Consider the following 27859-nt stretch of genomic DNA (forward strand, 5'->3'; position numbering starts at 1 on the left):
GTATTTACATTAGTTTAAATCCACTGCATCAAGTGCCATTATACGATGTGGACTGAGAATTAATTCCATCAATCTGAAGGTCATTGATGACCCTTAGGAGATATTTCCTTGTTGTGAAGCTCAAACCCAGCTTAGTGAGGGTTCAAGAACAAATGAAAGGAAAATAAGACTTTGAGTGTGAACATCTATTTCGAAGAGTTTGACTGTAAAGGGAAATATATGAAAGAGATGAGTTTTAGAGGACATATCAGGTCAAAGGAGGGTGTTAGTTTTATTTAGGCTGGAAGATTTTAGAGTGTATTTGTAAACTAGTGGGGGAAAAAAGCAGAAAGTGGAGTAAATAATGATCGGGGATATCGGCAGGAGCAAAGTCCTTGAGCAGGCAGGAGGAAAAGGCATGCAGTGTAAATGATGTATGCTGGGTTCCCTCCCTTTCCTCATGTAGACCTGTATTCTTCTCCTTGAAGAAACCTTCTCTAACTACTTATATAGAAGAACCTACTCCATTCTCTTAATCTGTTTTTGTTTTTTTTGTTGTTGTTGTTTTTTTTTTTTTGTCCTTCCTGGAACTTTACCATGTATTCATTTATTTCTTATCACTGCATCAGAATGTGAACCCTATTAGGGCAAGGATTTTGCCATGTTGTTCCCTGACCTATTCCTAGTACCTAGGACCTGGCATATAAAGCATATTTAGAAAAATGTTTTCAGTGAATGGATGACTGTGGGATGAATTAAATCGGAATCTTTTTGTTTTGGCTTAGCATCCCTCAAAATTATTTTACAAATTTAATTCAAACGTGATTTTGACTTCACATTTTAATTAGTGTGTCACTTTGAGACTCCTGGGGATTAGCAGAAGACTTAATGGGAAAATAATTTGGGAGATTTTATATTTTCTAGTACCAAGATTGTCCTTGGCAACTTGATTATTTCTGAAGTGGATCCTCATTTGACAGACTCCCAAGATAAGAAATTTGGCATAAAGCAACTGCATAAGCCCTCCTCTACCCTCCATTGATCACATTGAGTAGCAGTTCAGTTGCTCAGGAGAGAGAACTGAAAATCAAGAGATAAAAGCTACAAGAAAAGCTTTGTAAAGTTCTTTATAAAATACCTGTCCATACACTAACTCATCTTACCTATTAGGAAAGGTTGCAATACAGCATGTTAATACTTCACTGGGGGTATATTGCAACATTATGAATTAAGGGGTGGGAAGCACTTTCAGATTCTCAAATAAAAGATGCTCTCTTAAGTTCACAGTGTCATTATCATGGTAACTATGACAAATGAAAACATTCCCTTCACTTTTCTTCCTTATAAGTCACTTCTTATTGATTTGTCATGTCAGATAAAATTGTATTTTCTTACACTTTTTTTTTTCTTTTTTCCTGCTTTAGAGTAAGAAAGTAATTTCACAGCAAGAAAAGAATACTATCATGTGGAATATCATGCTATATATCCCAAGTTTCTTTTATTTGACAAGCACTCCAAATTCAACTATTGACTTACAAAGCTGTGTTATTTTTCATTATGTTATGTTTTTGGCTTTCAGTGTTATGGAGAAATGCCTGATTAAAAGGAAGCCTGCAAGTTAATTCCCAACATGCCCTTTGGCAGCTTTTTCATTTCACTTAGAGGTGGGAGCAGGTGGTGTCATTTAGAATTAAATACATCATGTCTCAGTTGGCAGGAAAACAACATTCAGTGATGAAATATCCCTGCAATGAATCTCATTAATTGTTCACCAATTTGTGGTAACTTTATTTGTATTTGCGTACTGTAATACAAGTACAATGAGGTGTCGTACATTTAGATCATACTTAGTGTTAGGTTTAGCTATCAGCTGTAAAAGGCCTTTGGTGTAACAACTCTGAAGGGCTGGTACGTGAGTGCCAGTCCATCTCCTACGGGAGGCCCCCTAAGACAGTCTTGTTTCATTTCCACCATTTTCCAGTGAAGTGATAGCAGTTTCACAAAACTGTAGTCCAAGCTTACGCCCATGCTATTTTTAGCATCTTTACTCCGTGAAAAGATAAAACAGATCCTGTTTGAACTCTCATGTGTTCTCAGAGACTTAATACTGCTGCAAATTATAATGTTTTTTCTAGCATTCAAATGTGTCTGGATGTCAAAGGGCAACTGAAAAACTCATCTGATATTTTCCATAGAAAGATATATATTGGGATTCAAGTAACTATGTATTATATTTGATTTGATACAGCTTATTATAAAAATAATTCTGGGAACATTAGACTAAACTAATTTCTTCTTATGAAGCTGTTTCTATCATAGACTGAGAAAACATGAAAACATGTTAGTTAAAAGACTTATTATAATATTTATTGTTAATATACAGAAAATGCAGCAGTGTGGTAAGCATCCTTTTTCTGAATTCATCGTTTTCATTTATAAAAGGACTTATAGTACATCTGTTATGTGCCTGGTTTGGGACTGGCTTGCAGAAAATGTGAAACATCCTTAAGATAGACTCTCCCTTTCAAGGAATCAGAAGTATCTTTAAAAACTAGATATACAAATATGAAAGACAGAGAAGAATACATATCAATGTACAATTGACAAATTATGTGGAACAGTTAGTGTTGTAGATCAGAGTTTCTTGAAGTTTTATTACAGTATTTTCCATTATTAAAGGTTTTTACTTGTAATAATTATATGATGAAATAGCCTATTGATCAGATCAAACATCTCTGCAATAAAATTAAGTGGATATGGTTTATAATGCTTTCTGTTGACAAATGTGCATTCCTGTCATTGGTGATGCAAGGCGTTATCCTGGAAAGACGACTATAGTAGAGGATGGAAACAAACATTGATTCTATCTTTGCTTCCCCTCTTCCTAGATGTGTCGCCTTCGAGAAGTCACTGTTTTCTAATCTAATAATAAAATGGGAAAATGTATGAAAAATCCAGTGCCTTAGGATTTATTTTTGCTTTCCAAGCTCATTGTATATACTCCTAATACTGAAAAAGATCCTTGGGACTCTACCATCCTGGAGGATGAGAACATCTGATTTTCAAGGTCACCAGAACCATTTTTAAATCCAGCCACACTGATGTGGAATCACCACCAACAGAATTAGAGATATTTAATAAGAAGATATATTATTTAAAAATGACTGTAACTTAAAAGTGATAATAAGCAGAAGATTGTATTGATGCAAATTTTTAAAAGATGGCAAGCCTTGTTTCAGGGATATTTTCTGGGCAAAACACATTTATTTTCATCTATTTTACCAATAACTTTTGGTAAAAGGACTTCAGACATAATTGGACATTCTGACTTCTGCCACCTCCTACTGTAATTTTAACACCAAAATTTACTTATCATCTATGAATCTATTCTTCTAAAAAGAATGTCATTAAACTGATGAGAAGTTAAAATTAACCTTATTTCTGAGTAAAGGTAATTTCTAATACCATGTTTTAGAAAATGTTTTACAAATGTTTCTTGTATCTTATTTTAAAATGACATCGTTTAACATGGAATTACAATTTTAAATCTTATGTCAGTGATTATAATCTCTGTGGTGAGTGGCTACCATGCTGGACAGTGCAGCTCTAGAGAACTGGTTGTCAACCCTGGTAGCAAAGGAGAGCTCTAAGTAGAGCTTTGAAAAATCTGCTGTCCAGCCCCACTCCAGACCAATTACATAAACATCTCCAGGGTGGGATCCAGCCATTAGGATTTTCAGAAGAACTTTCCAAGCGATTTCAATCTGCAGCTAAGATGAAGACCACTGTATGAATTGGAGACCTCACTGAGAGGTTTTGTTTTTATCCTAGAACCATGATACATCTTTAAAGCTTTAAGCATGGATGAGGGGTGATCACATTTACATTTTTAAAAAATCACTCTGGTGAAAGCACAGAGATCAGATTCGAGGGAAATACAATAGATGTAAATGTTGGCAGATCCTTTTAGTGGCTTGGGCAGTAGCCCAGTTCATGGATGATGGCTTCATGGTAGATGAAGATGGAATCAAGAGTTATTTGGAAGATGAAAGGTCTTGATTACAGATTGAATGTAGAAGGGTAGGGGAGGAGATGCTGTTCAGTGTGAGGGAGGATACTGCAAGTAGATGCAGTTGTTACATGATTTTTTAAAGATCAAATATATGCAAAAACTTTTCGTGAGTTTTGAGCCCACACAAACAGATGCATTAAAAGTAAAATAAGATATTTCCATTGCTGAAGAAGTCCATAGGTTTTGCTATCAAGTGTTTAAATTATTAACTGTAACACTGAAGGAGGTTAGGAATTGTACCAATGAAGAGGAATATTACTTATTGTATTCTTGTTATCTAGATGGTAAGTCATCCAAAGGAAGGGCAAATTAGAGTGTAATTCTTTTATTGTGGGTTCATGCGTGACCCACTAAGGTCCTTCTGAAGAAAATATTTACTTGTGCCATAAAAGACATAAAATTAATTGTACTTGATTTTTGATTTTAAATAGTTATAATGAACTTAAGGAGAGGCTAGTCCAACGTCTTGTTATGGAGGGACCAAAGCTCCATGGGGTTTAGGAATGTGCTCAGGTCACATGGTTTTCATTTCTCCACACTACAATGAACTTGTTGGATTGGGTGCTAACCTGTTCTATGTAAACCTTTGGCTCCTTAGAGAGCTTGCCTCTCCACATTTACATACGTTTCTGCATTTTCTTAAACTTCTATGTATTTTTCCTCTTCTTGTATTAAAAATACAATGTAATCTGAGACAGACTTCTTCCTCTTTCAATTGTTTGATATTGAATTTTTCACAGTACCCTGATATAGTAAAATGCTGTGAAAACCCTTTACTCAAACATCACATGTCCATTGAGTAAGACTGTCTATATATATACCAAGAGTAATTTTTTTACATATTTGTTCTAATTAGCAGACTGTTTACATTTTTTCAGTTCTTTAAAATCCTGTATTTCAACATGCGAACATTTGATAATGGCATTTACTAACATGATCTAGTCATATTGTAATAGAAACAACATCTAATTTGAGCTGGAAAGAACAGATTACTTAAGTTGTGACTTAAGAACCAGCTTTGTGACCTCAGAAAAGTAAATTATTTTTGCTGACCTTTAGTTTCCTCATTGTAATTGAGGATGTTGGTACCTATTTGATAAAGCTATTATAAAATTCACAGAGATAATATTAATAGTAATACTGGGCTTCAATCTCTATCAATAAGATATAGGACTCCACAATCACAAAACTCAGCATTAGTATGCTATCATTTTCCCTGTTCTATATGGTCCCTGATAGCTGAGTTTAAGCTAATTAGACCCAAGCTAGAGAACAGAAAACCTTGTTAACATTATACACCTCCCAGATCCACTGTTCCTGTTCTAACCTCAGTGTACTCAAGAGCACACATCTCCTGCTCATATCCTTTCAGGAAAAATCATAATTATCCCTTACTTATTCCTCTTCCATTGCCTCAGTCTGCACACTAAAATTTATTTACTTAATTATTTTATTGGACTTCAGGATTTTATTGGTCTTTTCTGCAGTTTCGTTTTCACGATCTTTTCTGATCTTTCTACATCCCTGTCCTTTGAATCTCTTTATTCTTATTCCAAGGACACAGTACTTTTTGTGCTCCTATGCCCATATTTTACCCAAGGCATGTGATAGTTTTGTACATAGCTGAAGATTTAACTGACCTCTAAGCAAAGAGTTTCTGAAGGATCTGGTGCTTTAGACAAATTTGTATGGAGATATGTAGCTGAGTGCCTAGCACACGGTAAGTACCTAGTAAGTGTTAGCTTAAGCTTTGGGTTATAAGCGTTCCTTGTGTATTTTTTTTTTAAGGGACCTAATATATGCAAACAAACATGCCCCGAAGAGAATACTTTGTTGAATTGCTTGACAGACCATCAAAACAGTTTTAAAAAATGTTAAAAGGACTAATGTGGTTCATAGAGGTGCCTTTCCATCTGTCCCTGCCTCTACCAATAAGGCTGCATTTATCACATTTAAGCAAACAACATATTGTCAGAAAATGAAACTGTCAAATTGACAATACTAAAGTAAGTACTAAAACTGTCAAAAACACATAGCAGGTTAGATTCTGATGCTGTTTGTTTATTTTTTCCTCTACTGTTATTTTTAATTTAAAATAGTCATGTGTATTGTCTCACTTTGACAATCTTTCTGAGGACTGGAACTGTACCATCTACCTTAGGCTTAAAATATGTTTGTCACAAGATATAAGCCTTGTGGATATCTCAGAATCTCTTTTGTGTGTGTACATCTGGATTTAAATACTGGAGACATTGAAGTAAGGCTGAGAGGAGGCCAGATCTTCCTGCCAACTAGAACAGCCTATTCCAGGCATTTATTGAGCTAACTCAGCTAGTGGCTAAATTAATCTTCAGGTCTCAGCTCTTACAACCACTACTGGGTTAGAAAGAAACAATGATAAACTTCATATTTAAAGGGAAAGGCTTTAAATTAATTGAAGAAAGTGATCATTCTCTTTCTTGGAAAAAAGAATTTGATTTCTATTGCCTATTAATTTTTCAAAGAAGTTTAAGGGCTATATAGCATATCACCTTAGGCATATAATTATAATGAAACTTTATATGTACTTTTGTTATTAAAATAAGTATAATTAGGTAGGCTGACTTCCCTTATAATTATCTCCTTAAAGTTTTATTTCAGGCACAGTCTGTTGTTAATATTTTATATGGGTCTGTTTTAATTTGGATGAAGATTTTTGACAATTCATAACATATTGTCAGATAAGATCCATTTATATCTTGCCTAAATTATATCTGAATGTAGGAAAATGAATATTATAGTCCATTTTAGGAACATATTCTATGTATGGTTTTCTTGGAAAAATACAAAATATCTGTATCTCAGAAATAATATACTGACTCAATATTAAGTAGATATTTAATTGAAAAAATAAGAACACCATATGGCAAATTAGAATTTGGTAGTTTATTTTTTGCCGTTTTGAAATTAGAGAATATATTGTAATATTCTTCAAAAGCCGTGCATTTTATTCACCTTAAAATTAATTTAAAATCTGAATTGTGGAGTTTACATTTACAATATATAGACTGAAACATGTCACACTACGCTGGGAATTTGTACTCAGTATTGTATAGTGGATATAGATGTTTTACATTACTGGAGGAAAAATAGGAACACCTTTCTTCAACTCCCAATTTAACAAATAGATGGTTTTTGTAGCACAAGATGAATTAATTACTGTTGAAAAATATGCATACTTTTTTGCTGCTTTGCCCCATATTGCTAACAAACGTAGTCTGTATAACTAAAAGCGTTTTCAGTGATCTATAAATTCTTATAAACTCATGACCAATAATTATCCTTAAATGTTTCAAGGTTAGCACATGGAACACATATGTAAAATGTTAACTTCTAGCATCTTCCCCATTTCCTTGAAAGATTCTATTCAAATCTCAGTTAGTCCCCTAATGAAAAGCTTGCATCTGTACATAATAAGCCCACACTGGTGGAACTGCTCTCTCATGCAGCTGCTGAACTCACAAGACAGGGAGTGCAAATAATGAGACAGGCACTCTGAAGGAAAAAAGGCTGGCACTCTGAACCTGTTCTGCGGGGAAGTAGAGGGGTTTAGCAAAGGCACCCTCCTTTGTTAAATGAGATATACACTTTGAAGTTTGGGTAAGTAAAATTCATTTAAATACAGATAAGTTTGTAAGATAAGACTTCTGGTTTTTTGTTTTGTTTTGTTTTGTTTTCTTTTAATCAGCTGATACTTTTCTGGAAATTAATCAGCTCCCAATTGAGAACAAGCCAGAATGGGAAGGGAACATAGAGGTGAGTTGGCAACCTGGAGAAGGGGTAATAGCAAGGGAGAAAGATCAGGCAAGCAGGGTTATGTGCTCGAAGAGTTGTGAGATGAGAGGTGAGAGGAGCCTGAAACAATAGAATCAATAGAATTTGAAAATTTACCTCTGAATATACTCTCAGTCTATATGTGGGAGTTAGCTCTAGAATATTTGCAGAAATATAGAGACTTTGAGAAAATATTTTCAAGTAATACTCTTGCCAGTGGGGAATTCTCAACTCTCTTTTCAGCACCAGTGTAAACCATAAGAGTTTTTTTTTAACAACAAAGCCTTTTTCTATCTAGTGTATAGAGAACTAATCCAGAGAGTCAGCTTCTAATTCAATTACAGGAATTGAACAGTACACTTAATTTCCTGAATACCAATTTGGATCAACCTTGTTTTTGAAGCTTTGGTGCAAAGCACTCAAATCATAATGAAGTAGAAAAAGGAACAAGGAGATCTCAGCCATTCCTCAAGAGATTCTTACCTAGGCGAGCCGCAACTCATGTGTCAAAGATGATTTTAAAGACACTACAAAAAATAGAAAAATAAAATATTTTATTTAATTAACATTAGAAGATATGTTCTTGACAGTATCCATGCTAATAGATTGTAGGCAATGGTTATTTCATTTATTTCTTTTATAGCCAAACTGTGTTTTCCTCTTTCTTTAAATCAAATTCAAAGTCCAGATCATTTACTAACTTCCTAGTTAGGCAGTTCCCTAAGAACTTTACTCTTGTATTTTCCTTACTATCACAATAGTAACAATTCTTGTCACCATGTCTCATGGATTTCTGAGTAAGATCCTGCCAGGAAAATAAATATTAATTCTTTTAATCTGGGTAATTTAAATTAATGCCTGGTAGAATATGCTGTGGTATCCAAGGGCCCTGCAAGGTGATAACACCCCTCTTAAACAGTTTTTCCTTGCTTATCGTAAAAGTTGGGCAGTACTAGATAAGCCATCTGTCTGTTCCTAGAAATACAACAAATCTGTGCGTTGTAGACTGTTTTGCTACACATACTGTTTAGAGTTTAAGAACTAGCTACACACAGTAGCACATCACCAAATATTCCTCTGAGTCAGAAATGCCTTTCTCCCCCTGCCATACCTCAGTTCAAGTCATGCTTTTCTCAATAACTAAACCTCCATTGTTCAAATTTAGTAAGAACAGTGCCTGTTGACCCAAATTTGCTTTACCTCCATCGGTATTTGTGATAACTTATTATATTTTTCAGATATAGAAAAAGTTTGAATGAAAAGACAATATTTACACTCATTGAATATAAAATAACTTTGATTTAGTTTTATTTGCTTATAACAAAACCTATAAGAATAACTAGTAGAATCTCTTCCTTTATTTATTACTTATATATCAGACTGTTGTAAAGTGGACAAAATAAAATGACTCATGACCAGTTTGTGCTGTGACTGGCTTGTATTGACTTCTGGGAGATGATTATTAAGTTTTCAGTTTTTTGATTGATTGTTAAAATGTAGCCATGATTAAAAGTTAAATTTTATAAAATTGTTACCTACAATTAAAGGTAATAAATCCTCAAGACTTCATTTTCTATTCATGTTACTGCATTTTACTACTATACATGGTGGACATAATGGTATACCACTGAGCACCACTTCCCAGCTGGATGTTCAATCATTTTAACCCGATGACTTGATTTTGGCCATGGTGAGAGAATTTACACCACAAAAATAGGCAGACACTACAAATTAGCTTCACCCCACTGAAACCAAATTGTTAAACATTTTCCAACACACCACTTATAGCTGAATAGCATTTGAAAAAAAAAAATAGATGCTGTTACAGTTCTAGGGCCACATATCTAAAATGATGTTTCTTAAAGCACTTATGTTCCTAACCTCTGCTTACCTTATTCAAAAATGTAGTTTCTTTGGTTCCATCCTTATTCTTCTCAATAAGGTTCTTTTGTCCAAGTAATTATTGTATGCACTAAAATTTAAGAGCAACTGTCCTAGAGCTTTCTGAAATATGGAGGAATAAAAATAAGTTTGTGCTATTTTAGTTTATTTTTACATTGAGAAAGAAGCTAAATTCTGGTGGTAATAGTAATGCTACAGCAATGAGAATAAAATCATTCACTAACTTACAACAGAAGTAAATGATGATAAATATGTGCATCATAAGAGATTATCAGCATCTTTATATCCCCAGCACTTCTTCCAATATATGGCATAGATGCTAAATAGATGTTCCTTAAGTTAAAGACAAAATTCTGGATTGTTTGATGTCTTCTATTTCCTATATTTTGTTTAATACACTCTTTTCTTTAAGGTTTATATTTGTTCACATATGTAAAACACGAAATTTCAATTGTTTTTCTTATTAGATAGAAATATTAAATAGAATTGTTTAAAATATCTTAAAGCTTCTAGACTCTCTGTCCATTAGATTTCTTCACTGGAAAACTTTTGTATGACAAAATATTTTTTAGCTTCTACATTTTTGCCTTTATTTGGTGGCTCTAGAAGCCAGATGTTCATCTTAGTAAAGTTGACATATTCTCATCTTCTTCCTAACCCAGCACTGCCTTAAAACTGCCAAGAAGTTTTAAGTGTGGGTGTTTCAGTAAAAAGGAATTCACTGCTGTCCATCAGTTAGAAAATGTTAGGTTTCCATTTTTAGACTAACAGAACAATAAATGGAAAACAAATCAAATCTTTAGAACAGGAAATACTTATTTTCAGTCTCTTAAAATTAAAATAATTAATTAGATTTAAAATAACACTGCATATATAACCACCAAACTATATCTTTTTTGCCAGTTTATTTGGCATTAAATTTTCTCCCTTGTTAACTGTCAATATGGAAATTTTAATATAGTGGATCTGTAAGCCACCACTATTGCAAATCCTCAGAATAACACATATTGTAGCAAAAATAATGCAGAATGACACTTCTGCCAAACGTATTTATAGAATGAAGCTTATATAACATAAGACATTCTAGAAGCGGTATTCATTCTCCAGCTCTGCAGCTTTCTCAGCAGTATTCCTCAATATTATTTTTGGTATAAGATATTCATATTAAATTAATGGACTAAAGAAACTTCAATGTAAGGGGTCTTATTGGAGCAGCAAGGTTAAAACTAGGTTGTGGGGGAAAATATTACTGTAGGAAATATGCATTAGTAGCAGGTTTGATTGCTTTCAAATTGTCCCAGATGACTACATCTTGCTTATTAACATTGCTACAAATCTATTTCTCCCCCATGGAAACAATGGCTTGTGGGGCTGTCATAGCTCAGAAGAGTTGTGTTCATATATTTATGAAGTTATTGCCTGTGTTTTCCAGATGTGGCCCAAGCAAGTGATTGTCAGGCACACCTGCTGAGCTGGGCTCCTATTATAGTTGCACAAGGATGCAGTCTTAAGAAGTATGCATCCCTGAATGGTGTGCCAATGAGAAGAAGGCCCATGGGAAAGGATTTGAGACATTCCCAGGAATTTCTAGTGATACTAATTTCTCACTACTTTTATCCTCCCCCACCTTCCTTATGTTTAACATAGAGCCGCTGTCAAATTCATAGCCACAAATATTATCAAACCCTGTCTTGGAAAGTTGCAGGAAGTTACCATGAAGTTTAAATGGTCCCTAGTCTACACTTCAATGTGTAAAGAAACACAAAATCAGTGGGGAAGACAAACATTTTTTAAAAAATCAACTGTTTGCAGTAAGATAGAATAAACACAATACCAGATACAGTGGGAGGTATAAAGTAAGAAATAGTCTTTTCAACTTGAGGCATAAAGAGAAAGCTTGACCAAGAAAGTGACCCATGGGCTGAGTTGTATAGTCGTCAGGCTTTCAAAAGAAATATTGGTACCTTCTAGAAATTGAGGATAAGTGGAAGATATAGATGTCTTCCCCATTTTAAAGAAAACAAGTTATAATCTGAATACTGCCATACATCTATTAGTGTGCAAGTGCAAAGTTAGTCAAGAACTTGTTCATTCCTACTCAATTCTACAATTAGCTTTAAGGAAAAGCTACTCCAACAATTAGCTTTAAGGAAAAGCTACTCCAACAATTAGCTTTAAGGAAAACTTCACTCCCTAGAAGATGCAACAGTATTATAGAGGTAAGATCAGAAAGCCTTCTGGTTTGCTCAGGTGATGGTGTCCTCAGTTAAGGGGGCCACACAGCTAAAGCAAATGCTAGACCTGGTGTGCTATTTGACTGTTGGGCTGCTGGACTCTTGTTCATGGAAGGTAGAGATACCTGTATCATTTTTCTGGGAAACCACCTCTCTTAAATACCACTCATTTTTATCAAAGATTGTTTTTAACATTACTTAAGCCAATTAACTCACCCTGTAGTACAGAAATAATGGTGGTATTTGAAGTGCATGACACAACCATCTCTGTAGTGTGGACTCTTGATTATGATCTTCTGATGCTAACTGCCCTGGAGTGTGAATTACTAATGACTTTGGTGTTCATTAAACATTCATAGGGTGTAAATTAGAGATAATTTACACATATATACAGTCACTGTTTATTATGAAGCATTTTATTCAGATTACAGATGATTTATTATTGGCAGGAGTACGATGTTTTAACTGTATTTTGAGGTTTATAAGTTCCTTCCTCAATAAGTTATTTTTTCATGGGTATTTTTTTGTACATGTGTGTATTTTTCTTATTTTGTGCATATATTTTTAAATAGCAAGTTGACTTTGTTGCCCCTGGAGTTCCACAGAACCAGGGTAATGCATGTGCATGAAATACTAACCAGGAGAAACAGCTTCCTGTCTAAGAACAACTCCCATGTTTTTCTTTTAGAGGAGAAAATTGAGAGCTGTTTGGTGGCTGCCATACTTTACATTTACTTTACATTTAATGTTTTGTTTTCCAAGTAAAGAAGAGTAACATTAGATGCAGCAAAAGAAAACATATTTTATTCTTCAGAGCTTTCAATTATGAAAGAATGAAACTTGTAAAGTATTTTGAGGGTTCCTCTAGGTATGGCTTTGAACTAAAGACAAATGTGTATATTTGAAAGTTAAAACATTCAACATGTTTTTTGTGTCTGGGAATACCGAAATAAAACCTCCATGGGCTGCTCTCTAGTCATGGTTTTCTCTACTAGTTTAAGTTTAGAAAACACTTCATACAAATGCCCTCTTCTTTAAGTTTCTAATTGTTATCAGGCATTTACTTGGAATTTAAATAGAATTTTTCTGTTTCAGGTGACACTACCCATAGCAATTGACTCAACTTACTATCAGTTCTATGTTTTGTAAATGTACACACTTTAAGCTACACATACAAACTGTGTTAAATGAGAAACACACGCACACACACACACACACACACACACTGCTGACTTAAGCATTATGCACTAATTGTAAAATATTTGGAAAATGCAGAAAAGTAAAACATAACAGGCATGATCTCATCATCAAGAGTCAGTAAATGCTTGGGATGGTAATGTATTTCCTACCCAAATTTTCTATATGCATAAATTTTATTCCAAATTTATTCCTAAATTGAAACAGCATATAAAGTTTTATATCTTCCATTTCACTTGCTGCAAGCATTTTCCTATATCACTAAGTAATCATTGAAGGTGTGATTTTAATTGGCTGCATAGTATTCCATCCTATGGATTTGCCAGGATTTATTTATTTAACCACTTCGTTATTTTTTACACTAAGGAGTTTTGTTTACAATTTAAGGATGTGTATGTGTGTATTTCTATACATATGTACAGTCACGCATCACTAAATGAAGGGGATCATTATGAGAAATGAGTCCTTAAGCCTTTTCGTCATTGTGCAAACATTATATAGCACATGTACACAAACCTAGATGGTATACCTACTATACACCTAGGCTATATGGTATAGTATATTGCTCTTAGGCCACAAACCTGTGCAGCATGTTACTGTTCTAAATACTATAGGTACTCGTAATACAATTGTAAGTACCTGTGCATCTAAACATAGAAAAGGTACAGCAAAAATATGATATTACAATCAATGAAAATGCTGTCATATATATGGTCCATTATTGACTAAAATGTCATTATGTGGCACATAACTATATTTAAATTGAACTTACTAAGGTTTTAAAGCAGATTTATATTATTTCATAATATAGTGAAGGGTTTTTTTGTTCCCTTGTAGATAAAAATAGTAAAAAATACTGTTAGAGATAAAGCAATATTTTTATGGATGACTATTAGCCTCAGAGCCAGGAAAAGCATCTGGGGATATTCACTTAGTACCATTTTTACGTACTGACTTTGCCTTTTCCATGCTTGCTTGATGAGGTTTGCAGCACTGAAGAACAGTTTCAATTACTAGCCAACCGGAGAGCATGATCAAACCAAGCATGTTGCCTGTTTCAGGAAAAAGAAGTTTTAGGTAACTGAAGGTTTACCAGTTACTGATTCCACAATCTTCTCTGTAAAATGTTTTCTGCCTATTATGTAGACTGGTGGTTTTAAATGTGGTGAAACTATAAAATACCATACAGTATTTTAATGTGGCACCCTTATAAAGTTTTTCAGCCTTCCCCCTTCCCAAAGTATTGTTGGATACAAGCCGCCTTCAACGGCAACAGTTATCAAGGACAAAAAGAAAGTAATTTGATTTCTAGAGATACAGAAAGAAAATATGCCGATTCCAATACTACCTTCCTTTTAAATGGCTACTTATAAACTTTTTTTTATTATTTTACCCGATGTCGTGATTTGGAACTCTGGCAGAAAATAGTTTAAAGAATAGTAGTGAAGAAACTAAAAACATAAAATAAAATAAAATAAAATAAAATAAAATGAAATAAAATACTAATAACTTCATTGAGCACTTGCCTAATTGCCCTCCTGGACAGATTAACCTCCAAGTGAAATGACCGATTTAATTCTGCCTGTCCTTTCTCACCTAGAACTCAGTTTGGATGGCCAAGTTTAATTCTGTTTCTAAACATCAGGTTAAGTGGTTTAAAAGTTTCAGCACAGTTGTTTTGTTGTAGCTGCATTTTTGTTTTTATGTTTATAACTCTTTGGGAAATATAGTCCTAGGAAAATTGTTCTTATAGCTATACTCATATGTTGCTAGACAGTGGTTGGCCAGTGTTCTAAATTGAATCTGTCCCTGCACCTGATACGTAATGACTGATTTTTTAATGTTCTAGACAGGACCCACTATATGAAGTATTTCAAAATATTAGATTGAGATGCTGTTTCAGGATGTCTTCAGATAAGAGTGATCTAATGATTCGTTTTTACTATTTTCTGACACCTGAATTTTCTGTGGCTGCGTCTCAGCCAATTAGGAGGTAGATTTAGTGCTCTTTGCTTAAAGCAGTTGCAAGATTATAGCCCCAGGCAGGTTGTGAACATTTTGTCAGCATAGAGACCTTGATACATTGAAAGGTTCAACATTTCATTTGTTTACACAGTTGAAAATCCTTGGTTTTCTAGCACACAGTGACTAAACTAATAATACCACTTTTTCTGCTTGACAGTATCTTGTGAAACTTTGCTCCAAGATGACCAGAACCCTTTTTTAGGTCGTGTTATGTGGAATTTATAACTGCCTTGGAAATATATCTCTCTCCAATGCTTTAAAGTTAAATTACTTTTTTAAAAATCCACGTTTGTAATTATTTTAAGGATAGTATCCATTTGAAAGCACAAAGGAAAAAAAAAGAAATGAATATAGCAGATAGTACTTCTCGTTCGAACTGGAGTGTTCCTGTGCACAGTTCTGAGTGCACGTAATTTACTGCACTTGGTCCTTAATATGCAGGCATAAGGCCTCCTGCCAGTAATACTGGGAAGATGGGAAGTCTGAGCTTTTCTGTTCAGTGCTCCACACCCAGGGGTTGCATAGTGCTTACAAATGACTTCAGTTAGGGAGTCAAGACCAACTAGGTCCTATCTCATTGCCGTCAAGGGGGCCTGGCTATTGAAGAGAAGTGGACCTTGTTAAGCTTTGTCTAAAGCCATAATTTCTGAACATTTTGATGGGGATAAGACAGTGCATGAAATGTAAAGATCTGAACTTTGGTGAAGAAGTGTGACTGGGAGGGGGAAGGTATTTCATTGTTAATTTTAATTTATTCAGAAAAATTCAAGAAATAAAATACATTTTCACTGATGTTTCCTAATCATAAACAAAGGCTAATTTCTCTTAAACCTTTTAATATATTCACAGAAATGTTTGTAATTTGCTAATGAGTGTCATTATATTGAGGGGCACATTGCACACGAAGGATTGCATTTATGCAGGAATGACCCTGCATAAATGCATATGGCTTCACATTTGTTGTAAGGGAATTAAGTATGAGCACTTCCATCCCCTGAGTTCTTCACAGAAAATAGTTTGCTATTGCTTTATTTAAGTGCCTGAGATTTTATAGCACTATTAGGTTTATCTTCTAGATTTTAAGAAAGAATTCAACTCTCTTAAGTCCCTTTGGGATCAGGAAACCGTTGTAATCAGTAACATAATCGTTACTGTTTTATGTATGTGACTGTGTCTGTTTGTATGAGTGCATAGGGACTGGGTATTCTTCAGTGGCTTATATCTACTTGAACAAAGACGACCCATTATGAAACCCAACAGTTCAGATAGTCAACCCATTGGGTTTTTCAACTACGGTGTGCTAAGTCAGTCAGATGAGTGGTTATTTGTTCTAAGGTTTGGATTGTTTCCCCATCAGGAGACACAGTAGAAGAAATTGATTCAAATCTGGGGCTGACTTTACTCACTTATTGGTTCAGCAGTATAGTCATATAACATCCATCTTACTTTTGGCTCTCTTTTCTTTCTTTTTATTTATCACTAACTTTTATTTCTTTTTTCTTCTGTCCGTTTTCTTTCCACTTATCCATGTTAAGTGATCAGAATAGCATGAATAAATGACACCCATAGACAGCTTACAATCCTCAGTTGAGCCAATAATTTCAAACTTGTCTTCCATCAGATCTTTTTATGAGAGCTGCTCAAAATGATCAAAATTGATTCATTTGCATTTTACTTTCTCTCTTCATCTCTGCATATTATCTAGCAGAATACAAAAATGCTGTGGCCAAAAGACAGCAGAAGAAGGAATGAGGAGACCTAGGTAATCTATTAACTGGACAATCAATACCAGCATAATGAGGAATTAGTTGACTACTAAATTACAAGCTTATATGCAAAGGAATGGTGGTATAAAGCAGCAGCATGTGTGTTCTCTGTACAAGAGGTCATTCCTGTTATGCCAGATGAATGCAAAATGGCATGGAAGTGAATGTGGAAGTTTAAGAGCTAAAGAGGCTGGACATAAAATGTAAGAAGTGACCAGGAAAGAACAAATACTAGTCTAGGCAGGTAACAAAAATAACAAGGAAAGAGCACTAGCATTCAAGAAAATAATTTAGAAAAGCAGCAGAAGAAATGTGTTACGAGAATGAAAATGTATTCAAAAGACTGGACCAGAGGAATATATGAAATTGTGCTATCAGACAAAAAGGTACCAGAACATTTACATGGACTTTAGCAGCATACTCTGTTTATTTTCATTAAAAAAAAATTTAAGCACACCTAATTCTGTGCATGTTTCCATTAAGCCATCTCTTCCCTGTAAGCAATCAATAGTCATTATTACTTTAAAAAAAAAAACTCCCTCATTTATTCAGTGAATATGTTTTGATTGCCTGCTGTACACTGGGGCTCTGAGCTAGTGCTGGGTAAACAGGAATCGACTAGGCAACATGGGTTTTGAAGAAGCTGATGATCCAGTAAGAGAGATAGGAAAGTAAGCAATCACAACATGTTGCTATAAGGGCTATGATACTAAAGTTTAAAACCAGAAAAGAGGGATGTCTATTTCAGCTTGAGAGAATAAGTTTCCTTGCTGCAGTGATGTCTGCACTGAGAGGTCCATAGGATAAGCAGAAGCTGGCCTGGGAGGGAGGGAGGCATTGAAGATATTCCAAGCTGAAGGAATAACACATATACAATCCTGGAAGAGGAGTATGGAAATTTGTGAGGCCAAAAGTAGTTCATTATGGCTAAAGCCTAGCATCAGGAGAGAGTGGGAAGTAGAGAAAGCTGAAGGAAGCTTTTTTTTTTTTTTGACACGGAGTCTCGCTCTGTCACCCAGGCTGGAGTGCAGTGGCGCAGTCTTGGTTCACTGCAAGCTCCACCTCCCAGGTTCACTCCATTCTCCTGCCTCAACCTCCCGAGTAGCTGGGACTACAAGTGCCCGCCACCACGCCCAGCTAATTTTTTTTTTTTTTCGTATTTTTAGTAGAGACTGTCAGGCCTCTGAGCCCAAGCCAAGCCATCACATCCCCTGTGACTTGCACGTATACGCCCAGATGGCCTGAAGTAACTGAAGAATCACAAAAGAAGTAAAATGCCCTGCCCTGCCTTAACTGATGACATTCCACCACAAAAGAAGTGAAAATGGCCAGTCCTTGCCTTAAGCAATGACACCTTGTGAAATTCCTTTTCCTGGCTCATCCTGGCTCATAAAGCTCCCCACTGAGCACCTTGTAACCCCACTCCTGCCCACCAGAGAACGACCCCCCTTTGACTGTAATTTTCCTTTACCTACCCAAATCCTACAAAACGGCCCCACCCTTATCTCCCTTCGCTGTCTCTCTTTTCAGACTCAGCCCGCCTGCACCCAGGTGATTAAAAAGCTTTATTGCTGGGTCATATGGGATTAAGAAAATGTGGCACATATACACCACGGAATACTATGCAGCCATAAAAAAGGATGAGTTTGCGTCCTTTGTAGGGACATGGATGCAGCTGGAAACCATCATTCTTAGCAAACTATCACAAGAACAGAAAACCAAACACCGCATGTTCTCACTCATAGGTGGGAACTGAACAATGAGATCACTTGGACTCGGGAAGGGGAACATCACACACTGGGGCCTATCATGGGGAGGGGGGAGGAGGGAGGGATTGCATTGGGGAGTTATACATGATATAAATGATGAATTGATGGGTGCTGACGAGTTGATGGGTACAGCACACCAACATGGCATAAGTATACATATGTAACAAACCTGCACGTTATGCACATGTACCCTAGAACTTAAAGTATAATAAAAAAAATAAATAAATAAAAAATAAATAAATAAATAAATAAATAAAATGGAAAAAAAAAAAGCTTTATTGCTCACACAAGGCCTGTTTGGTGGTCTCTTCACATGGACGCGCATGACAGGGACGGAGTTGCACTGTGTTAGCCAGGATGGTCTCCATCTCCCGACCTCGTGATCTGGCCGCCTTGGCCTCCGAAAGTGCTGGGATTACAGGTGTGAGCCACTGCGCCTGGCCTGAAGGAAGCTTTTAATGTGAAAATCAGGTCACTCCTCTCTCTACTTAAAACCCTCCAGTAGTTTCCCATAGTGCACAGAATGGAACTGAAATGGTGTAGTGGCCTGCAGAGCCCTGTACGTCTGGCCTCTTAACACTCTAGCCTTATATCCTTTACTGTGGTCATTCCTTTTTTTTTTTTTTTTTCCTTTTCCCTTCCTTAAACATATCAAGGTCATTCTAGTCCCAGGCTCTTGAAAGGCAGGGTCTTTCCATTTTCATGTGTTTCTGTTTATTATTCTACATTCAGTCATATGTCACCCCTTCCTGGAGGCCCTCCCCAATCACTGCAGAATTAAAGCAGCATCCCAAGTCACTTTCTGTAAAGCTCTTATCTGTTTTACTTATAGCACCTATTAGTCCTGAAACTCTCAAGTATGCATTTATCTGTTTGTTTTCTACTTTTCTCTATTAACAGACCTCATGGACAGGGATTGTGCATACTAGTTTATTGCTAGTTTATTGCTATATTACCAGCATCTGGAACTGTGCTTGGCACATAATAGACAATCAATAAAATTCTCTTCAATCACTGATAAACAGATTAAGCAGAGGACAAGTTCCAAAAAAATGTCTTAAATGCCATGCCAGGGGCTTTATGACAAAAGCAATGGGTTTTAACAAGGTAGGGACATTACCAGGATTCTGTGCTTTAGAAAACCATCCTGGCTGTAGCATGAAGCATGGATTTAGTATGGCTTGATGGGAGCAGGAAGACTAGTTAGGAAACTATTGAGATTGCTCCAGTCCTTCCCCTGCTTAGTGCTGACTTGCATGAAGAGAATAACATTGGAAATAGAGGTAGAGAATGAATATATGGTAGGTGATGATTAATTGATAGGCATAAGATAGAGAATGAAGAGTCAAGATGATATCTAAGTATTGTTCTTGTATTAGTGAGTGTATGAGAGAGATGTGCGCAGGAGATGTGGATTTGCAAGTCAGCACCAAATAGTTTGGTAAAGGACACGGTTATAGTGGATGAGCTTAGCCTGATGAAAGGGTGGAGAGTGACACTAGGAGAGAGTTAACATTAAAACCCTAAAGTATACAGATCAATTGAAAATCAATTATTTAAAATGAACCAGTTTAAACCCATACTGAAAGTAAATTAAAGTACTTAAAACTTGGTTTAGGAACATTGTTTCTCCCATGTATGAAGTCTCTTTCTGGTTCTGTTTGCTTGTGTCTGCCATCAATCTTTTCCATTTTGCAAAACACAAACTCGTTCTTTAGTAGGTAAGGTTATCTTTGGGCAGGTCTGTCCAACTCATAAGCAACAACAATATGGCTTAATAGGATAAATAAATTATATGACAGACTGAAAGGTCAGTTTGGCATCTTGCAAAATAAACACTAGAACAAGAAAACAGATAACATTGTAATGAGTCTCAAGTTAATGCTTCCAGGTAATCATTAATGAAGTCATTTTAAATGCCAAACAAGGAGGTCCTTGTTTTCTCCCCTCACACAGACAGGATCCAGTGGCCCAATTAAGCATGAAAATTGCCATAAGTTTCATCAGAAGCCCTGGGAACCCAAACACCAGGTTCTACCCTTGAATACTTAATTGCCTGAAGTTTCTGATTACAACTGCTCTGAATACATCAGAATCTCTAATCAGTTATGTTTCTGCCTTCTGTACAGAGAGACCAAAAGCAAGATATTAAGCATTTTCTCTTGAAGAAATAAAAGGACAAATGTAAATTCTTAGTTTTCATAAAGGAAACAAGTCAAAAGGGATTAAAATGGCAAATTAATGTGATTCCATTTCTTCCCTCACCTCCCACCATGAAAATTTCCTATTTGCAAAGAAGAAATGAAAATTCATTTTTTCTAGGTTATATACATTTATATATATAACATANTTAAAACCCTCCAGTAGTTTCCCATAGTGCACAGAATGGAACTGAAATGGTGTAGTGGCCTGCAGAGCCCTGTACGTCTGGCCTCTTAACACTCTAGCCTTATATCCTTTACTGTGGTCATTCCTTTTTTTTTTTTTTTTTCCTTTTCCCTTCCTTAAACATATCAAGGTCATTCTAGTCCCAGGCTCTTGAAAGGCAGGGTCTTTCCATTTTTCATGTGTTTCTGTTTATTATTCTACATTCAGTCATATGTCACCCCTTCCTGGAGGCCCTCCCCAATCACTGCAGAATTAAAGCAGCATCCCAAGTCACTTTCTGTAAAGCTCTTATCTGTTTTACTTATAGCACCTATTAGTCCTGAAACTCTCAAGTATGCATTTATCTGTTTGTTTTCTACTTTTCTCTATTAACAGACCTCATGGACAGGGATTGTGCATACTAGTTTATTGCTAGTTTATTGCTATATTACCAGCATCTGGAACTGTGCTTGGCACATAATAGACAATCAATAAAATTCTCTTCAATCACTGATAAACAGATTAAGCAGAGGACAAGTTCCAAAAAAATGTCTTAAATGCCATGCCAGGGGCTTTATGACAAAAGCAATGGGTTTTAACAAGGTAGGGACATTACCAGGATTCTGTGCTTTAGAAAAACCATCCTGGCTGTAGCATGAAGCATGGATTTAGTATGGCTTGATGGGAGCAGGAAGACTAGTTAGGAAACTATTGAGATGGCTCCAGTCCTTCCCCTGCTTAGTGCTGACTTGCATGAAGAGAATAACATTGGAAATAGAGGTAGAGAATGAATATATGGTAGGTGATGATTAATTGATAGGCATAAGATAGAGAATGAAGAGTCAAGATGATATCTAAGTATTGTTCTTGTATTAGTGAGTGTATGAGAGAGATGTGCGCAGGAGATGTGGATTTGCAAGTCAGCACCAAATAGTTTGGTAAAGGACACGGTTATAGTGGATGAGCTTAGCCTGATGAAAGGGTGGAGAGTGACACTAGGAGAGAGTTAACATTAAAACCCTAAAGTATACAGATCAATTGAAAATCAATTATTTAAAAATGAACCAGTTTAAACCCATACTGAAAGTAAATTAAAGTACTTAAAAACTTGGTTTAGGAACATTGTTTCTCCCATGTATGAAGTCTCTTTCTGGTTCTGTTTGCTTGTGTCTGCCATCAATCTTTTCCATTTTGCAAAAACACAAACTCGTTCTTTAGTAGGTAAGGTTATCTTTGGGCAGGTCTGTCCAACTCATAAGCAACAACAATATGGCTTAATAGGATAAATAAATTATATGACAGACTGAAAGGTCAGTTTGGCATCTTGCAAAATAAACACTAGAACAAGAAAAACAGATAACATTGTAATGAGTCTCAAGTTAATGCTTCCAGGTAATCATTAATGAAGTCATTTTAAATGCCAAACAAGGAGGTCCTTGTTTTTCTCCCCTCACACAGACAGGATCCAGTGGCCCAATTAAGCATGAAAATTGCCATAAGTTTCATCAGAAGCCCTGGGAACCCAAACACCAGGTTCTACCCTTGAATACTTAATTGCCTGAAGTTTCTGATTACAACTGCTCTGAATACATCAGAATCTCTAATCAGTTATGTTTCTGCCTTCTGTACAGAGAGACCAAAAAGCAAGATATTAAGCATTTTCTCTTGAAGAAATAAAAAGGACAAATGTAAATTCTTAGTTTTCATAAAGGAAACAAGTCAAAAGGGATTAAAAATGGCAAATTAATGTGATTCCATTTCTTCCCTCACCTCCCACCATGAAAATTTCCTATTTGCAAAGAAGAAATGAAAATTCATTTTTTCTAGGTTATATACATTTATATATATAACATATTATATATATGTATATAATATATATATGGCTTAATAGGATAAATAAATTATATGTATATTATATGTATATGTGTATATATACAATTATACGTATATATTATATATGTATACATATATATAATATATTTTAAATGGAGTCTCACACTGTTGCCCAGGCTGGAATGCAGTGGTGGTACGATCTCAGCTCACTACACCCTCTGCCTCCCAGGTTCAAGCAATTTTTCTGCCTCAGCCTTCCAAGTAGCTGGGATTACAAGCATGCACCACCATGCCTGGCTAATACATGTATTTTTTAGTAGTTACAGGGTTTCCCCATGTGGGCCAGGCTGGTCTTCAAATCCTGACCTCAAGTGATTCGCCCACCTCAGACTCCCAAAGTGCTTGGATTACAGGAGTCAGCCACTGTGCCTGGCCACATTTATATTGTTTAATTTTTGACAAGTTAAAGCCCTTCCAGATTGGAATCAAATACAAGTTTATTAAGAGTCAGAAATTAGTTGGAAATAGTCTATCTTTAGATTGTATTTCACCAATTAAACTATTTAAATAAATCTCTCCTATGTTATTTGGAAATGTGTAATTTATTCTATTTGTAGATAACTCAATAACCAATACAGTCACAACAAATTCTATTTAATTAAATCATTAGAACTAATAATTATGTGGTCAATAAATTATATCCACATGATACAGAATTTCTGCTGTAATGTGATGTATGTGGTCCCGAAAACACCCACAATGTGCACAACCACACACTGAAAATAACCAAGTATATTTTTAAAAAATAGGATGAGGCACACCACTCAAAACTTACACAGCTTTGTAAACAGCACTAGCAAAACAGTTTTAAAATCTAATGAAAATACTAGCCTACTTTAAAAAAGATGTCTTAAATTCCTATTTAATAAATACATGGCTATTATAGTAAATAAAGTATTAAAAGCTAAGTGTTTGAGGTTATTGGTAAGCTACTCCAATTTGATCATTTCACAATGTATAGATGTATCTAAACAGACATCGCACTGCACAATTTTAGATGTCAATTAAAATAAAAGAAACTTTAAGATTTCCCAAATGAATGAATGATTTCCAGTAGTTATGACCTAGCCATTACTCCATCTACTAGCAGCATACCCTAACTATAGGCAAAATACTAAATTCTGAATATAGAATCCTCAATATCAAGTGGTTGTGGTAATGTCATATCAAAGAAAAAAATGTTTTGAAAACATTGACGATTCTCTTCAGTCCATACTGTGTCCCCCAGTGTGATATTTAGTGGGCATATCTTGAGAGTCATAATAGCTTCTTCAGCCCACCCACAATTTTTGCAGAGTTGGAATCTCATTAGTAATCTTGTCTCCTCTTCTGGGATATAAATATGTCTATAACTTTCCTCTGTAAGTATTTAATTTCCTATGATAATGTTTATGGTTAGAAACTTCTATTCACCATTAACCTTAGCAATCTGATTTATTATAGTCGTAGAATATTTTATGAGGAGAAATGAAAACTGTTCCTCTTATACTACCTGCTTTTACATAGTAGAAGTGTACTGTTCAAATCTACAAGATATCTTTTATCTTGATTTTGCTGTCTATTTTAGAGGTTAAGCTTTTCAGATTGCTGAATAAGAATACAGCAGCAAAATGTCTAGGTCAGCAGTATTTCTTCATTTTATAGATGTAAAAATTGAGGTTTGGGATTCAAGTTCAAGCCTGTTACTGGATCGGTATAGTTTTCAGTAGCTTTTCCCTTCATCATCTTGGATCAATACAAGAAACCACAAAGACATTAACTAGTTTTTAATGTTTTTAATAACATCTTGGTTGGCTAGAAGATTAGAAGTAAAAGAATAATAGTAGCATGTATTTTGAACTTGATGGATTTATGAGTAATGCTTTCAGGAGTAATGATACTGCATTTAAATACTAATATTTTCTCCCCAAGTAATTTAGTAACAAAAAAGGAGCTACATATTCTTTTTCCCACTTTGAAGTCATAATTCTCTTTCACTGACATATTAATTCTCCTACACTTGGATTTTTATTATAATTAGGTGCTACTTTATGAGCAGATATTTCAAAATAGATGTTTGCTGATTTGTCAGTTTGCAATTTTTTAATACAGGATTTGTTGATATTAATTGTGCCTTATACAGAGAATTCTTAATACCAGTGAGTTATTTAAAATCTTGATCGTGATATACTGTTGTAGAAAATATTACATGTGATGATATTCTTTCATCTATTTGCTTTATTTTTGGCTGAATAATGCAAATAGGAATATTTGGCTTTTTTGAGTGGGGGAGCTCATATATTGCTTTATGATTAAATGAATTAAAAAACTTGAAAATCAGAAACCCCTTTTGAGTTTATTGTTAATGCGCCATATGATTGTATGTATTTATGACATATTGTGAGACTCACTGCACCCAAGAAAGGATTATAAATACTTTTTTGTTCACCTTTAAGTAGTTATATAGTTGGCATTGTCGGTAGGTGTTCAGAGCCCTTTCATTTGCCAGAAGGCATACTTCGAAGATGATTTCAATGTTGGCAGGTAGTTATCCAGTTCTGTTACCTTGCATTCAAGTCAGTTTACATTTCTCTATTATTTTCATTAAATGGAAACAAGGATGTATCACTTCATTTAAGGCTTCTGTGAATTCAAGGCTTTGAGTAAAACCTCATTAATCTGCACCCCATTTGTTCAGAGAATGTAATAATTCAGCAAAGAGCTGGGCTGAATTTTATTCTCCTGCTATCTGTAAAGAAAAGATTACTAACCCATTAACCAAATTAATAGTGCAAACAAGATTGGAAGAACAAATGGCATTAAACACCCCTAAGCGCTTTAGAAACAGCCATATACCTACAGACAATCTAAGCTCCATATATAAAATATTCTCAGAGTTTTCTTTAAGGAGGATTTCTGTCCAACAACAATGATGAGAGTTTAAAATGACCCTTATTAGAAATTCTTCCCTAATTTACTATTACCCTGCTTTAAATCAAGTTACTCCAATTTGTGAGGTTTGGCTGAACTTGGCGGGCAAATAATGAAGTTTTGATAAAGACTTAGGTGGTTTGTCAGTGTTATATGGTAACTATTAGAAAAGACCTTCCCATTTAGTAGTGTTCTCGTGGGATTTTGATGTCTAAATTCTAGTACAGCCAGATATTTGGGATGGAAACATTTAATTTGTTGTGTATATAATATTCTTTCACAAAGATTTATCCTATTAAAAACTTATGAACCTGGACCCTAGTACACCACCCACCATAGGACTTTGCTTGCTCAGAGTAGGCACTCAATGAATGTTGAATAAGTGAATGAATGAATCAAATTCAGTATATGCTGGAAAGTGTGTCGTCAGGGTCAAAAGTTCTTTTCTTCTCCATTGAATAGAAAGTGTATTTTTCGTCTCTTCAGGGAACTAAAACAAAGGAAATTCCATAACTAGCTTATTGAAATGTTAAGCTTGTTCTATCACTTGACTCCATTTTCCTTCCCCCACTCTCAATAACCTCTCAAGATTGCTGATTTTTTTTTTCTCAGGATGTTATCCCAAAGAAGGAAAGAAACCCAATGTGGATTTCATCATTTTCCTCCTGCTCCTTTGCTGAACTGTGATCACACACTAAAAGCTCCATCCTGTGCTGATGTTTGAGAATCTGTTACCATGGAGCTATTCCCCAGCTCAAAGGATGGTTTTATTGCATATAGTGTTACAGGAAAAGAGAATGGTTAAAATTAAACTTTAAAAAAAAACCTGATTAATAATAATAGAAAAGGGAAAATGCTTTCAAAACAAACGCAGGATGGAGTATATTTTGTGGTTGCCCTTGCTCTTGCTCTCCAAACATTTTCTTTCATTTTTTGCTTTCTGTTTTTGGGAATTGTGTTGCTTATAAAAGACCCTGCTGTCCACTAGCTTCTGGGCATGTGTCCAAAATACAAGTGGACATTAAGTCAATTCAGCAGATAAGATTTCCTTAGAGACCTCCATAGGATTTCACTGGTCCATTCCTAGCAGCCTGCCTCTGACCTCCGCCCTCCCAGACAAGCTACTTAAAAAAAAATAATAAGATTTGGTGCTTGTGAAGAGGTCAGGAAGGATACAAAAGAGTGAAGGATAAATACAAGATTTTGAAGCAAAGGTGACTTGGAGATTGATACCGAGGTAGGCCTAGAAGGGAGTTGATGTTCAGGCAATGTGATAAGCTCTTCAAATGAACACGTTCATTATACACAGAATGTGCCACTTTGCAGCCAGCAGTGATCTTACCATGAAGGCCATAACCTTGTTTTCTTACATAGATTGATTGATTAGGATTTATAGTTTTTATGGACCCACAATTTTAGAAATTCAAAATTTTATAGTTATAACTCTAGTATTTTATACATTTCTGAGCACTCTGAAGCACCTTGCTGATGGGAAAAAAAAAAAAAAAATGATACATTTACCAGAAGTCTCTTTCCCAGATAAAACCTCTGAGAAGTTATTTTATATAACTTTTGGGAGAAATAAAATTTAGAAATACATTAGGAGGCAAACGTAATAAGTTGCAATTAAATCTTTTAAATGCCTTAAAATAGCTGTTAAAATATTTTCCAAGTTCCATGATTCTTTGGAAAGGAAAGGATGATGTCTGTTAGAGAAAGAATTCAAAGCATTCTCTGCTTTTAGGACCTCAGTCTAGGTAGAAGCTAGGAGTGGGCCAGGGGCAGAGGTATGGGCCCCGTGTTGACCAGGGAGCTATATTGGCAGTGTTTAGCTTTGGTACAAACAGAACATTTAAGGTATGTTACGTAGGCCTGACAATTGTCATGATGACACTAGAGGTCAGAAGTTAGAGAAATGAATAAGCTGTGATT

General features: G+C 35.3%; 1 protein-coding gene across 9 annotated transcripts in view; it reads left to right on the forward strand.

Annotated features, from left to right (window-relative positions):
- IMMP2L (inner mitochondrial membrane peptidase subunit 2) overlaps positions 1-27859 on the forward strand; it is a 929145-nt gene that overhangs the window by 801914 nt on the left and 99372 nt on the right. The window contains exon 7 of one of the 9 annotated variants that reach the window (XM_017878677.1): positions 2868-2915. The exons of the other annotated variants lie outside the window; for them this stretch is intronic. Within the exon in view, the coding sequence (XP_017734166.1) occupies positions 2868-2900 (33 nt within the window). The 3' untranslated portion in view covers positions 2901-2915. Of the gene's footprint in view, positions 1-2867; positions 2916-27859 lie in introns of those variants that run through there. 9 annotated transcript variants of the gene reach the window in all.

This window comes from Rhinopithecus bieti, unplaced genomic scaffold (assembly GCF_001698545.2).
Source record: "Rhinopithecus bieti isolate Rb0 unplaced genomic scaffold, ASM169854v2 scaffold_10712, whole genome shotgun sequence".
Lineage (NCBI taxonomy): Eukaryota > Metazoa > Chordata > Mammalia > Primates > Cercopithecidae > Rhinopithecus > Rhinopithecus bieti.